Raw genomic sequence first — 15,433 nt, forward strand, 5'->3', positions numbered from 1 at the left:
TTCCAGTGAGGATGGTGAGTAGAAGACACAGTGCCCCTCCATGAAAGGTCAAGAGAGGACAGAAGGAGTTTTTCTTTCCCCAGCCTTGTTGAGGCCATGACTAGGATGCCTCCATCTTCTCAGTCTCTTGGATCTACCCCAAGGTGTCAAACTAGATGTGTAGGAGAAAATTACCCAGGAAGGAAAAGTAAAAAGCAGCAGCATAACCAGATCAAAAAGACCAGCTTAGAGAATGACCCAGGGGTCTCTCAGGATCTTAGTGCTGCGCTCAGGGTGATGTTAAGGCGGGCAGTTTCTCCCACCAGACTCAGCTGCGGGCTTCATGTCTAACATCTACCCAGCTGTAGAAGTCCAGCCAGCATTTTTCAAGCCAGCGCCTCTTGTCTTGATCTGACATCTCTACAGCTACCTCTCGCTCAGGCATAAAGGAGGGATCTGAGGGTTCTGCCCCTCTGTATTTACCCTTCTGTTTCAATACTACCTTGCTGTATTTGCTCAGGTGCAGGCAACCCAACTGGTGGCTTAGAGATGCCCAGGGAAGATCATAATTTTGTGAGGAGATGCTAGGATCCCAAGGCTAAATCCAAAGGAGCTCTTACAGGATCTCAAGGCTAGGTCCAAATTTATTTCCTCTTTTCTCTCCACTGAGAGCCAGGAGGGCAGTGGGGGCCTAAGACTGGACACATAGAATGGAAGGGAGGGGTGTCATTGCCCCCTCCCTCCTCCACACATTATTCTACCCTGCTGGTGCCCAAGCATGCCTGCTGCTCACTTGGCTTCCCTCAGCCCATCTACCCTATGGACAGGAGAGGGTTAAAGGCATGGTATGGGCAAGCTATAAATTTCCCATCAGTGTGGGGAGAGCAGGATTGTTGGCAGGGAGGGGGTTGGGCTGGGGGGAGGGGGAGCTGGGAAAAAGCCAGGAGGTTGTCTCTAGGTAACAATAAACACTCCAAGCAAGGAGCAGCTGTTACACTTACTCTCTCTGCATCACAATGCTGAAATAACACTAATAAACCAGTGTGCCCAATGCATAGGCATACACACATTTAGGGCTGGGACCCCACTGTACCCCTATGGCTGCCCTCTACTCCAGGGTAGGGCCCTTCATGGCAGTGGACATACCTGTCCTGGCCTCAGTATACTTGTGGGGAAGGATGAAGACTGACAAGTTCTCCCCATCCCAGTGGCATTCTCAGGGTCAGGGTGGTGACCGAGGCTGGAATCTTGGGTTCAGATCCTGGTGGCATTCACTGGCAAGAGTTGAAACAGGGATAGCTCTCAGTTGGGAGCTGGGAGGAGGGGAGGAGAGTGAGAGAGAGAAAAGCATAGGGAACAGACAAGTACTTACCACGTCCTTTCAGACTGGAGGGGATGAGGTAGCCAGGAATGGAATTGGCTAAAGGGAGGTGAAAGAAAGGCAGGCAGAAAATAGGGTTTGAGAAAGTAGAGGATTAGGGAGCATGTGGTATCATGGCATGTTTTCTTTTTTTTTTTTTTTTTTGAGACAGGGTCTCACTCTGTTACCCAAGCTGGAGTACGGTGGCACAGTCTTGGCTTACTGCAACCTCCACCTCCCAGGCTCAAGCAATCCTCCCACCTCAGCCTCCCATGTAGCTGGGACTAGAGATGTATGGCATCACACCTGGCTTTGTGTGTGTGTGTGTGTGTGTGTGTGTAGAGATGAGGTTTCACTATGTTTCCCAGGCTGGTCTCAAACTCCTAAGCTCAAGTGATCCACCCATCTCGGCCTCCCAAAGTGCTGGGATTATAGGCATAAGTCACTGTGCCTGGCCATGGCATGATTCTTTTATCTCTCCTGAGGCTGAACTCCCTATGCCTGCTTACACCTGGCCTGGAAGACCCAAGATCTCCCTCACAATACTACTTTTATACCCAGGGCCAGGTGATGTGTTGGTTTAGTTCAGGACTGAGCTTTACTACCCATGTCCCAGCAGGGAACCTGGGGCTTTTGATACTGCCCGGGAGAGCTGGGGGAATGGAGCTGTTCCTGTCTTCCTACACAAGGAGTGGCTAATCATCTGTCCTTTTTCTAACCAAAGCCATCTCTGGACCACCAAGAGCAAGTGGGCAGAGGGTCCCTCATCCTGGCAGGAGAGCAGAGCTGCCAGCAATGAAAGGAACAGAAATAGGCAAATGAGAACTCAGGCTCTGTCACAGAACCCTCCTCCTCTTAGTCCATCCTTCTCTGAAGATGGGATGTTTATTTTTTAATTAATTAATTAATTTATTTTTTGAGACAGAGTCTCACTCTGTCGCCCAGGCTGGAGTACAGTGGCGCAGTGGTGCGATCTCGGCTCACTGCAACCTCTGCCTCCCGGGTTCAAGCGATTCCCCTGCCTCAGCCTCCTGAGTAGTTGGGATTACAGGAGCCTGCCACCATGCCCGGCTAATTTTTTGTATTTTTAATAGAAACAGGGTTTCACCATATTAGCCAGGATGGTCTCGATCTCCTGACCTTGTGATCCCCCTGCCTCGGCCTCCCAAAGTGCTGGGATTATAGGCATGAGCCACTGCGCCCAGCCGGATGTTTACTATTATGTGTCTGGATACATTGGCAAACAAGATCGCTGTTACTCCTTTTTTTTTTTTTTGAGACGGAGTCTCGCTCTGGCGCCCAGGCTGGAAGGCTGGAGTGCAGTGGTGCGATCTCAACTCGGAGATCACTGCAACCTCTGCCTCCCGGGCTCAAGCGATTCTCCTGCCTCAGCCTCCTGAGTAGCTGGGACTACAGGTGCACGCCACCACGCCTGGCTCATTTTTGTATTTTTAGCACGGACGGCGTTTCACCATGTTGGTCAGGATGGTCTCTATCTCCTGACCTCGTGATCCACCCACCTCAGCCTCCCAAAGTGCTGGGATTACAGGTGTGATTCACCGCACCCGGCTATCCTAGCTGTTACTCTTTACCAGATCCAGTATAGGCCCCTGGGACTGGAGTCCAAGGCATGAATGGTTCTCCTGGTCCACTTTCTGGCCTCTTTCTCCTGGTGTGACCTCAAACACAGTACCCTATTATCCCCCCATCAGAAAAATGGAGACGATGCATACTGCCCACCTGGCACACAAGGGAGGAGGAAATCGACACTTCTGAAGATCTATGGTTCTGCACCCACCTCCATAGCCTGCACCACTACCTTGGTTCAGCCAGCATAGGAGTCCTTAGCTGCTTCTCTCTTGTCCTAGGTGTCTGTTTCCAGAAAGGAGAGGACTGAGACCCAGCAGTTATCCTTCCAGGTTCTGGTGTTATAACACAGCTTGTTTTACTTCTAAAAATTTAGTGTCAGCTGGGTACCTAGAGTTCTGGGCAGGCAAGTGAGGGCAGGGAGGAGTAACTGTGTTTGCCTAGAAACCCCTCTTCTGGAAAGTGCCCAGGGGCACTGAGCTACCCTACCCTAGCACAGGTGGATGCCCCATACCCCCTGTGCACCCAATGAATACAGTAGGGCAAGAATAACTGGCCTCTCCTATCCTTTCCTCACTGAGATACCTCTCACTGGGAATGCTCAGCTTCCCCTGCTCTCTTCTCTCTCATTTCCCTCTTTTTTCATAGTTGGGGCCTCCCCTGCTCCACAATCCAGATGAGGGACCTTCATTCACAGAGCTCAGAGTGGGGAGATATGGGGCAAAAGAGAGCTCTAATAGGCCTGGATCCCTTCCCCTCTGTTGTTTTTGTGAGCCACCTCCACTGCTGTGAGTCACCAGAACCTTGAGCTTGCTGAGCTACCAGCAGCCTTCTCCCTCTTTCCTTCCTCCAGCCAGGCAGATATGTGCCCAATGGGCCCCAGAGCCTGCCATCTTCCTATCTTCAAGCCCACAGTCCCCTCCTTCATTTCTAGGAATCCACAATATAGACACATGGAAATGAGTGAGTAAAGGATTGTGAGAGACCTCAGCATGTGCTCTGTGCTGGGGCAGAGAGCTGGCTGCCTGCACAGCAGAGCAGGATCATTAGCCAGGCGAGCTGGCACACTTGGGCAAACAGCGCTGTCGGCATGTGAGCAGGGAAGCATGAGAGGATGGGGTAAGAATGCTGTTTCGGGAGCAGACGTCTCCTCCTGGCTTCCTCTCTAGTTACCTTCTTCTCCTTGGCCTTTCCCCTTGGGTGCTGATGGACACCATGGCACTGCCATCTCTATCTACCCCTGTCTTGGTCTTCCTTCCCCTTCTTCATGGCTTTGGAAGCTACAGAGAGGGGACCTGCTTAACAAACTCCAAGGTGTCAAGATGGGAGGTTTAGACATCCAGATCTCTCTTCAACCAGTGGGAAAAATTTAGGGGAGAAGGAGGAAAGAGATCCTATTAGAGTAAGAGTTAAGCCGTAGGCTAACATTGAGTACCTCACCTAGTCCCTTTTCTCCAAAGTGCAGGAAATTCTGGGTACTACAATTTTTAACTTTCACTCACTTCAAGTCACCCCTCTTCCCCGCAAAGATCTGGCACCCTTGGCTAAACCTTAGGAATGAGAAGCCGAGCCACACTCCTGTAATCCCAGTACTTTGGGAGGCCGAGGCAGGCGGATCACTTGAGGTCAGGAGTTTGAGACCAGCCTGGCCAACATGGTGAAACCCCATCTCTACTAAAAATACAAAAATTAGTCAGGCATGGTGGTGCACGCCTATAATCCCAGGTACTCGGGAGGCTGAAGCAGGAGAATCACTAGATCCCAGGAGGCAGCGGTTGCAGTGAGCTGAGATCACGCCACTGCACTCTCCAGCCTGGGCGATAGAGTGAGACTCTATCTCAAAAACAAACAAACAAACAAACAAACAAACAAACAAAAAAGCCTTAGGAGTGGGAGGCAGATCTGACAGGAGTTACAAGAAAGGAGGCTCTGTTCCTTGGAGAAACACCCAGAATATAGACTGAATGCTTTTAGGGCCTTTTAGCCCTAGCTCTAACATGACTGCAATATGTTGGAGTAGAGATGGACAAAGGGTGAAAACGAGGGCTTACAGAAAGCCTGCCACCCTCTCTCCTTCAATGCATGCTCCTTTCCACTGCTGTGTGTTCCAGAGTAGAAACAGCAGCTCTGTAAACAGCAGCCACTTAATAAATCCTACAAACAATACTTGCTCTGAATGTCCTGCCACACATTAGGCAGCCAGCCCCACAGGTGGGACTACAGGTCTCAGTTCCCAAACTTCACCCTCTGCCTTGTCACCACTTTCAGGCTTTTATCTGCTCTCCCAACAAGAGAATCTTCCTTTCCAGCCCCTTAGCACAGCCTTCCTCCCCTGCTGACACCCCTGGGGCCCTTAGAAGTAGGCAAGGGGTCCTAGATAAATTCTTTCCAAACTGTTTTGGAGGGATCTGAGGAGAGCTCTTCTCATCCTGTCTGCAGTTAAGAAGGCAGGCAATTAGATAGCCAAGGAGATGACTCAGAGTCTGAAGGAAGGGCTGGGTGAGGCTGGGGGGCACTTAGGCAGATCTTGCTCTTCTCAGGAGATTTGGGGATATAAAATGGGGAACTCTTGGGTGGGGGAAGGGTGTTGGGGGCCTGGGGAGTGTGATAAAGTTTTTACTGGCACTGCTTTCCAAGCTCTGTGCCTATCCTTGCCCCTAACCTAACTTAGTCTCATGAAGCATGGAACTAAAAATGTTGAGTTTTCTGAGGAAGGAGGAGGATGGCAAGAAATGCCACCTTGGCAACCTAGTGGGAGAGCCCCCTTTCTCCTTCATTTCTTCCCTCCTAACCCTAGCATGTGAACAGTGAAGGAAGCAAGGGGTTGGGGATGGGTACAGCTGGAAACTTGCCCCTTTCTCCAGTGTACATCAATACTACAAGAGCCAGAGGGGTCTAAGAGCTCTAAGGCCATGGCACCACATGAATTCAGGAGCATTTCTAATTCAGCCTTCAGGGCCTTGAATTTAAATTCTATCTCTGTTCTAGGCTTCGCCATGGGACAAGAGGTATAAGACTACTCCTTAATACATTTGTTGGCATAAGTTTCTCCAGTGGCTTATTATATTGCAGCAGGGAAATACGTGATAAGATTTCAAAAAAAAAAAGCTCAACATTTAGTCTTGATTGGGGGATTTGCTTTTTGGTTAAGGAGGTGGGGTAAATAACGCATTTCCTTCCCTGTAGATCTTATAAGACATGGTAAAATTCCATAGGGGTCAGGGGCTGCAGGGGATTTGTGTACTTGGAAGCAAGAGAATGGATAAGATGATCTCTGGAACAGGCTGTATAGAGGAAATGTCCCCCAACAGTGCTCCATAGAAGCTGAACCTGTCCATGACTTCCCTAAGTTGCTTCTAAGACAGGGGATAGAAACTTGAGACTTCAAGCAATGGAGAATAATATCCTGCATACCTTCTCCCCTTGACTTTCCTCCCCCAACACCTACCTACCTTTCCTTTTCCTGTGTTCCCAGAAATTCTCCAAATCCAGGAACACAAAGCAATACCAGGACAGGATTCAAATGATTTCCCTTCTCTGGGTCTTGTTTTTCACATCTGTAAAATGAAGGGGTGGGGCAAGATGAGCTCCAAGTTCCCTTTTTTTTTTTTGAGATGGAATCTTGCTCTGTTGCCCAGGCTGATTTTCCTACCTCAGCCTCCCAAGTAGCTAGGATTACAGGCACACATCACCATGCCCGGCTAATTTTTTTGTATTTTTTGGTAGAGATGGCATTTCACCATGTTGGCCAGGCTGGTCTCGGACTCCTGGCCTCAAGTGATCCACCTGCTTCGGCCTCCCAAAGCAGTGGGATTACAGGCGTGAGCCACCGCGCCTGGCCAAGTTCCCTTTCTTGCAAAAGCAAGGTTCTATGATTCATACCCCAAAAGGCACCAGGCCTCATTTGCATGCCATTTTGCATGTAATCTCCATGGCACTTATTTTATGTCAAAACATACAGAAATATCTCTGAACCCTGCCCTTCTCCTCCGTCTCTCCATAGTCTCTGGTTACTATGGTCCATAGCTCTTGTCTTCTCTCTACAAGGACCTCAAAGCTCTGTCCCGACCTTCCTTTCACAATTTTACAGCACTCCCTGGGACAAGCCCAACCAGACAAAACCCCAGGAGCAAGAAAACAGCCTCACCTCATATTCTGGCTGTGATTTTGGGCTCCAGACCTGAGTCAACCAGTATAGTTCCAATCCGTTTGGAGGTCCAGGCAGTTGGGGGGAAATCCTGGCATCTCTCCCCAGTGCCTCCCCTCCTCCACCTCGCTATTCTCCATGCCAGAACGCAAAGTGGCCAGTGATTGATGGGCCTGGGTTCCCAGTAACCGCACCCAGTGGCCCAATCCTCCTCCCTTACCCAATCCCTCCCCTGTCCCTATTCAGATATCAGATTGTCTCATGTTGGTCCCTGAGGTCCCATTAATTAAAAATACATCCAATTAAATGGCAGGTGAAAACGTGCTATTGGAGCTCTATACCCCCCTGCCCCAGCTTGGTCTCTCCACCCCCTCAACCCCCCTTTTAAGGCTCAGCTGTGCTTGGAGCTGAGAGAGAGAGAGAGAGAGACAAACAGAGAGAGAGAGAGAGAGAGAGAGAGAGAAAGCATGAGGGAGAGAGTAGAGGAAGACATGGGGCAGGGTATGATGGGGGGGTTATTTGATCCTCTGCCAGGGTAGCATGTGCCAGCCTGGGAGGGTGGCACCATGCCCTAGTGTCTAATTTCTGGAGGTGTGAGTAGGTTCAGTCAGCTGGGTACCCATTTCCATTTCCCTTAAAGGGGCAGAGGGCAGTCAGAGGGCATGGCTAGCTATAATGCCTTCCTTTTGGGCTTGGTAGATGAAGGGCAGAAGTGTAGATGGCAGAGGGGCCTTGTGGGGGGACATGTAAAAATCAGGGATTGGGAGAGTCTGAGGCCTCCATTCTTGGCATATCACTGCTCTTCCCCAAACTGGGAAGACTATAATGAGGAGCAGGCTGGGACCCAGGTGGCAGGGCATGGCGATGCTCCCAAGCCTGGCTGTGCCTACCCCTGCCCACAGGAAAGCTGAGAGAAGAATGGAGAGAGGGAGGAAGGAGCCATAACTTGGGTGGGAGCAGATGGGTCAGATAGGACAAAATATGCAGAGAGAGATGTTCATGTAGGCACCATGTCCCCTAGCACTTTATAGTTAAAGGACCTGAAAGGACCTGTCCTGTTTACCTTTTCTCCAAGCAAAAAGGAGCAGAGCTGTAGCGTGAAGTCACCTTGGCCTGGCTGCCTGGCAGGCAGTGAATAGGTTATCTCCCTTGATGAGCACTGACTGCTCTCCTTCTCCTCCATACTTATGGTGTCCCTAGCATTTTAGGCAAGGCATTTGCCCCCTTCCACCCCTCTGCAAAGCCCTCTGGCCCCAAGCGATACAAAACTAATGGGCACTGAAAGCTTTTGGAAGAGGAGCTGGGAAAGTAGGGGTGACTAAGGGTGACACTCAGAATCCAGGCAAGAGTGGGGGTTTTGCCAACCCAGGGCCCCCGCCTGGCCTCCTTGGCAGCCTCAGCACCTCCTCACTTCACTTTAACGCTAATTGGAGATTTTAATCTGCACTGCTGCTCTGCTCGGGGTGCTGGGGGGAGCGCCAGCTGTGCAGCAATTCCAGCAGCACCGACTGTTTAATCAAGCTGTCCTCCTGGGGAGGGGCCCTCAGGCATGGGGGTAGGAAGGAGGAGGAGAACCTCTGTCATTTCCCTTAGCCTGTTCAGCCTGGAAGGGCTTCATGGAGATAGAAGGTCAATTGTGGAGTCCTCAGTCCCATAGAGGCCCCAGGGCCATTTGGCACCCCTAGCAGAAAGACTGCCTGATATAGGGTGGGTATGAGGCTCATGGCCCAAAGCAGCCCACCCTCCTATCCAGCTTTCTGACACCATTTTTGTCTCAGAGCCCTGGAATGTCCTGGGGTGTATTCCAGCCACTGAGGCTGCAAACATCCACTAGACCATCTTGAATTCTATAGGTTTGTGCTGGAGTAGGTGACAGGGAGACTAACTCTTCCAGGCTTCAGTCACCCCTAACACTTTCTCACTAACAAAATACTTTTCTTAGAACAATCGTAAGAGATTTTTTCCCCCTAAAAACCACAGGCACCTCCACTGTCTGGGTCTGAAAGTGACTGCCATTAAGGCAGGAGGACAACGGGGCATACAGCTGGAACCTGCTACACCTTGAGGGAGAGATGCACCTGTGCAAGGTGTTAAGTGCCTGGAAAGAGGGGGCTTACCAAGTTCAGCTGGAAGCACATTGAGATGTCAGGCCACTAGGGCAAAGTGTTTACGGGTCTCAGGCCATTTTAAAGGAAGAACAAGTGGTACCAATTATTTGCCTCGCTTTTTGGGCCCATGCTCTCTGGGGGTGTTTCTGACCCCAGTTTTGGAGAAAGGGTGCCCTCATCCCCAAACTGTCTGCTAAGGGGCATGAGTTTTAATTGGCCAGCAGCGCCCTCGTGTGGCAGAAACCATGACCGCAGCTGCCCAACTGGCAGGCCTGTTCTGTGCGATCAGATAACCTGGTAGACAGACATGTAGATGAGTTATAAATGCTGGTGCTCAAGGTACCCCACGCATACTTAACTGCTTGACTACATCCAGGGACGTTTCTTGCTAACACCTGCCCTATCCCTCTGTCTACCTCAGCCCACCTGCTTCACCTCTAACTCAACCCATATGCCTACCAGGAGAGGGAGCACCTTACCCAGAGGTGGCACTTATTTGAGCTGCTGCATGTGCTGTCTGGATTGCAGGGATGAGAGAGGCACTGCAGAGAGAGGAAGCCTAGGGTCAAGAGGATAAGCTGATGTCACCTCCTATGCCCAGGATGCAGGGAGATGCTCTGCCCACACCTGACCCCGCAACTCTCAACAGGCCCCAGAGGAGAGCTGACACCTGAGCTCAAGACAGTAACACCTAGTAGTTGATTCTGTTTTATGGCCGTCTATTCTCCACTTCCTGGAGGCATCTGGGAATGAGTATGGACAGATTGTCAGAGCCTAAGATCCTGGTCCTGGGAAATAGACACTAGATAAATCATCTTTCCTTTCGGACCGGTCTGGATATTATTAAAAACAAACGCACACACAAAACCATTCCCTCAAAATATCCAGGTAGGCCAGGCGCGGTGGCTTACACCTGTAATCCCAGCACTTTGGGAGGCCAAAGCGGGCGGATCACCTGAGATTGGGAGTTCGAGACCAGCCTGACCATCATGGAGAAACCCCATCTCTACTAAAAATACAAAAATTAGCCAGGCAATCAGGAGGCTGAGGCAGGAGAATAGCTTGAACCCGGGAGGCAGAGGTTGCAGTGAGCCAAGATCGTGCCATTGCACTCCAGCTTGGGCAACAAGAGTGAAACTCCGTCTCAAAAAAAAAAAAAAAAAAACGATCCTGGTACTCTCCCAGGATAGCAAGCAACTAGGAAGAATGCACATCTGTGGCTTCAGATTTCTAGCCCCCAGAAGAAAGGCTACCTGTCATTAGACTCTCCCTCTCCATTACCAAATACCATCTGTTTACTGGTCCCTTCCCACACCCGCTAAATGGGAAAAATGGTCATGAACTATAGAAAAAGGGATGGACATTTGATACCAGGAGGTTAGCAGCTCTTTAAAGATTTGGGCTGGAAGTTACGAAGACATACAGGCGAGTCACCAAGGCCTTCCCCTTGTTGGAGACATTTAATAACAGAGAAAAATACTCCGAGAGAGAAACATAACCCTCTTTGGGGTTGATGGGTAGCGGGAGCAGCACACCTACCAGCAAGCAAGAAAGGTGGGGGTAGACACAGGAGGCTGGTGACCTGTCCCATCTGGGCACTGGAGATGAAGGAAGCAGGCTTGCAGGCCTCTAATTCTGGTGTCTCACACAGTGTTTGGACAGGTGGGATTTCCCATTGAACCTGGAAAGGAAGTGAAGAAGCTGATTAGAGGTAGTGAGAAGAGACAGAACTGCTCTATCTTGACTGAGAAGAAAGAGATAGAAAATAGCTTTTTGGTGCTTGCTTTGGCAGCACATATACTAAAAAAATTGGAGGTCAGGCGCAGTGGCTCACACCTGTAATCCCAGCACTTTGGGAGGCTGAGGCAGGCGGATTACGAGGTCAAGAGATCGAGACCATCCTGGCTAACATGGTGAAACCCTGCCTCTACTAAAAAATACAAAAAAAATTAGCCGGGTGTGGTCGTGGGTGCCTGTAATCCCAGCTACTGAGGAGGCTGAGGCAGGAGAATGGCATGAACCCAGGAGGCAGAGCTTGCAGTGAGCCAAGATTGTGCCACTGCACTCCAGCCTGGGCGACAGAGCAAGACTCCATCTCAAAAAAAAAAAAAAAAAATTGGAATGATACAGAGATTAGCATGGTCCCTGTGCAAGGATGACGCAAATTTGTAAAGTGTTCCATAAAAAAGGAGGAAGGGGCCGGGCACGGTGGCTCACGCCTGTAATCCCAGCACTTTGGGAGGCCGAGGCGGGCGGATCACAAGGTCAGGAGATCGAGACCATCCTGGTTAACACAGTGAAACCCCATCTCTACTAAAAATACAAAAAATTAGCCAGGCGTGGTGGCGGATGCCTGTAGTCCCAGCTACTTGGGAGGCTGAGGCAAGGGAATGGCGTGAACCCAGGAGGTGGAGGTTGCAGTGAGCTGAGATCGTACCACTGCACTGCAGTCTGGGTGACAGAGCAAGGCTCCGTCTCAAAAAAAAAAAGAAGGAAGGAAGGAAGAAAAAATCCTGTAATCCCAGCACTTTGGGAGGCTGAGGCGGGCAGATCACCTGAGGTCAGGAGTTCAAGACCAGCCCGGCCAACATGGTGAAACCCCGTCCCTACTAAAAATACCAAAAATTAGCCAGGCATAGTGGCGGGCACCTGTAATCCCAGCTGCTCAGGAGGCTGAGACAGGAGAATCACTTGAATCTGGGAGGCAGAGGTTGCAGTGAGCTGAGATCACGCCATTTCACTCCAGCCTGGGCAACAGAGCAAGACTCTGTCTCAAAAAAAAAAAAAAAAAAATCTTTTTGGGGCTGGGCATAGTGGCTCACGTCTATAATCCCTGCACTTTAGGAGCCAAGGCAGGCAGACTGCTTGAGTCCAGGAGTTCAAGGCCAGCCTGGGCAACATGGTGGAACCCTGTCTCTACTAAAAATACAAAAAATTACCCAGGCATGGTGGCACATGCCTCTAGTCCCAGCTACTTAGGAGGATGAGGTAGGAGAAATCACCTGAGGCTGCAGTGAGCTATGATAATGCCATTGCACTACAGCCTGGGCAACAGGAGTGAGACCCTGTAGGCTGTGTATATAGATGGGGTTGTGGGCTAGAGGGCTAGCTGCCCTGGAGGAGAGGGCTGAGAGTAACCCAGTAACTGACATCAGCAACCCACTGTAGAGGAACATCCATTAGCACAGCTGGGCAAGAGGAAAGAACAGGAATGCCAAGAAAGGGGGTTACCCGCTCTAGCTAGAAGGGAGAATCTATTAATCAGAAGGCAGAACATCAGAATAGGGTCAAATAAAAAGCTAAGGAAACTCCTCTGGAGATCTTTTGGAATAAGAAACTTCCCTAAGATCACCTGTTAGTTAGCCTGGCGCGGTGGTTCACGCCTGTAATCCCAGCACTTTGGGAGGCTGAGGTGGGCGGATCACCTGAGGTCGGGAGTTGGAGACCAGCCTGACCAACATGGAGAAACCCCATCTCTACTAAATATACAAAATGAGCCGGGTGTGGCGGTGCATGCCTGTAACCCCAGCTACTCAGGAGGCTAAGGCAGGAGAATCGCTTGAACCCGGGAGGCGGAGGTTGCGGTGAGCCGAGATCATGCCATTGCACTCCAGCCTGGGCAACAAGAGCGAAACTTCATCAAAAAAAAAAAAAAAAAAGAAGATCGCCTGTTATCCCAGCTACTCAAGAGGCTGAGGCACGAGAATCGCTTGAACCCAGGAGGCGCAGGTTGAAGTGAGCTGAGATTGCACCACTGCACCACTGCACTCCAGCTTTGGCGGCAGAGTGAGACTCTGTCTCAAAAAATAAAAATTAAAAAAGAAAAAAAAAAGAAAGAAACTTCTCTAAGACCAGGGGTGGGGTGGGGTGGGAGTAGGGTCATCCCATACAAAAGCAGGCCAGTGTCCTCTGATTGGCTTTAGGTCCCTACCTGGCTTGGCTTTAGGTTCTGTGAAAGAGACTGAATTTTCCAGGCTCTGGGTGAGAGGTGACTGATGGACATCACTGCATTCCTCAGAAGGCATTCCCACTGTTGCTCCTACCTGTAAAGGAAAATGGCAGGTTACATTAGACATGAGACAAGGGACTAGACACCAAAGAACATCTTTGGTCTTGCACCTAGGGAGCATGGCATTGGTAGGTAACAGTGATGGTGATGTTAGCACTCTTCTAACTCCTTCAAACCTGAATTCCCCGAAGGATTCAGACTAACCTTAGTATACTCCCAGAGAGAGTCACAACTGTTCTAAAAGTCTTGTCTCCAGGGACCTAGCTCCTAGGCCGATAAAAGCAAAAACATGGTTCTTAAAGTTAGGAAATTCAACAGAAACAGAAGCTGTGAAACCCAGAATCATAAAGGTCAATGAAGGTTAATGGTTAATATAAGGCTAATAAAAGAAGGTGACTGGGAGGAGGCCACCCAGTTTTAGATCAGATCACCAGGTTGGACTTGTGGCTCTCTCATCCATAACAGCTCCTTCAGGAAGGGCTCTAAGGCAAAAAAGGATCCTGACTGTGAGAAGGGAGGTTTGCAGGACAGCAAACTTAATGTAATCTGGACAAGTAGGTCTATCATACATTCCCTAGAGACAAATTTACATGGAGACCAGCTCCACATTTCCTCTATGCTATCCATCAAAGTTGATGAACAAAATGTAAAGGATATGTACTGGGATCCATTTCTTCATCAGCAGCAGACAATATTCACTTGGCAGATCCGCAGTACCTCTCCCCTAGACCCATTAACTCTTTCTAATCTGCCCAATGATGCCCTCCTCCCTTCACCATTCTGCTTCCAGCCTAGGCATGCTCCAGCATTCCACTCTCTGCTCATCAGTGGCTCCCAGACTCATATGCTCAGAGAAAGCAAGCACTGGAAAGGACTGTAGATACATCCAGGAGGGGTCTAAAGAGGGAAAGGCATCTTGGCACCAGACTGAGATGACTTACAGAACCAGCAATGCGTGTCAGCCAACTGAACACACTATTTAGGGTATTTAGGCCACTGTGGATCACCACATACCACCTTCCTTCTGCCTCATCAAAGAAGAATACCAAACAACTCAAAACTTTAAAAACTAAAATAAAGGAGAGGAGTATAAGGTCCCCTTACCATTTTCCTGTAATCTCAGAGCATACCTCTTTTGGCTGAGTTCTATCATCTCATCTCTCATTCAGGGACCCCTTCCCCCACCATAGTTTTCTAGCAGATGTGTTTTCTTTCTCCATTCCCTTTTTCTTTTCAATATAGCAAAAGAGCTTCAGTTGAGATTTAGGGTGAATTCCTCACATTGCCTCTAAGGATCTTTTCCTGGTATCCAACCTCCAGAGATAGTTGCAAAATGCTCTTTGAAGTTTGGGTTAACTCTGAAGTTTGGGCATCAGGATCTTTGGCTGTGGCTGCCATCTGCTTCCCAATGAACCAGAACTCTTGACTTTAAATAAAAATTACACTTGTATAATCTGCATGTCATTGGAAGATTATTCTTAGACCGGGCGCAGTGGCTCACGCCTGTAATCCCAGCACTTTGGGAGGCTGAGGTGGGTGGATCACCTGAGGTCAGGAGTTCAAGACCAGCCTGACCAACATGGTGAAACCCCGTCTCTACTAAAAATACAAAATTAGCTGGGCATGGTGGCACATGCCTGTAATCCCAGCTACTTGGGAGGCTGAGGCAGGAGAGCTGCTCACACCCGGAGGTTGCGGTGAGCCGAGATCGTACCATTGCACTCCAGCCTGGGCAACAAGAATGAAACTCCGTCTCAAAAAAAAAAAAAAAAAAAGAAAAAGAAAAAGAAAATAAGAGGCTGGGTGCAGTGGCTCACGCCTGTAATCCCAGCACTTTGGGAGGCCGAGGCAGGCAGATCACCTGAGGTCAAGAGTTTTGAGATCAGCCTGGCCAACATGGTGAAACCCCGTCTCTACTAAAAATACAAAAAAATTAGCCAGGCTACATAATACAAAAAAATTAGCCATTAGCTACTCGGGAGGCTGAGGCAGGAGAATTGCTTGAACCCAGAAGGTGGAGGTTGCAGTGAGCCGAGATCGCGCCATTGCACTCCAGCCTGAGTGACAAGAGCGAAACTCCATCTCAAAGAAAAAAAAAAAAAGATTATTCTTTAAGATAAAAATATATTTTTATATATACATATATAATTTCCCAGTCTTTCTAGATCTACCTTTCCCCCTCAATCTGTCTCCCTCCTGAAATCTCACAGTCCATCCTTCCTTTCCTGAAGAAGCTCAGGGCT

General features: G+C 49.5%; 1 protein-coding gene and 1 pseudogene across 15 annotated transcripts in view; one reads left to right on the plus strand and one right to left on the minus strand.

Annotated features, from left to right (window-relative positions):
- CDK12 (cyclin dependent kinase 12) overlaps positions 1-15,433 on the minus strand; it is a 106,870-nt gene that overhangs the window by 10,369 nt on the left and 81,068 nt on the right. For 7 of the 15 annotated variants that reach the window (XM_030808109.1, XM_030808108.1, XM_030808097.1 and 4 more), the window contains 6 exons: positions 13,113-13,224; positions 10,721-10,862; positions 9,661-9,740; positions 6,379-6,483; positions 1,352-1,399; positions 1,126-1,253 (listed from right to left, as the gene is read on the minus strand). In XM_030808109.1, the coding sequence (XP_030663969.1) occupies positions 13,196-13,224 (29 nt within the window). In that variant the 3' untranslated portion in view covers positions 1,126-1,253; positions 1,352-1,399; positions 6,379-6,483; ... (1 more) ...; positions 10,721-10,862; positions 13,113-13,195. The remainder of the gene's footprint in view (positions 1-1,125; positions 1,254-1,351; positions 1,400-6,378; positions 6,484-9,660; positions 9,741-10,720; positions 10,863-13,112; positions 13,225-15,433) is intronic. The other 8 variants (XM_030808099.1, XM_030808102.1, XM_030808095.1 and 5 more) reach the window with 8 other exon arrangements.
- On the plus strand, positions 11,272-11,369 carry LOC115833616 (annotated as a pseudogene).

Source organism: Nomascus leucogenys, unplaced genomic scaffold (assembly GCF_006542625.1).
Source record: "Nomascus leucogenys isolate Asia unplaced genomic scaffold, Asia_NLE_v1 Super-Scaffold_285, whole genome shotgun sequence".
In the NCBI taxonomy this organism is placed as follows: domain Eukaryota; kingdom Metazoa; phylum Chordata; class Mammalia; order Primates; family Hylobatidae; genus Nomascus; species Nomascus leucogenys.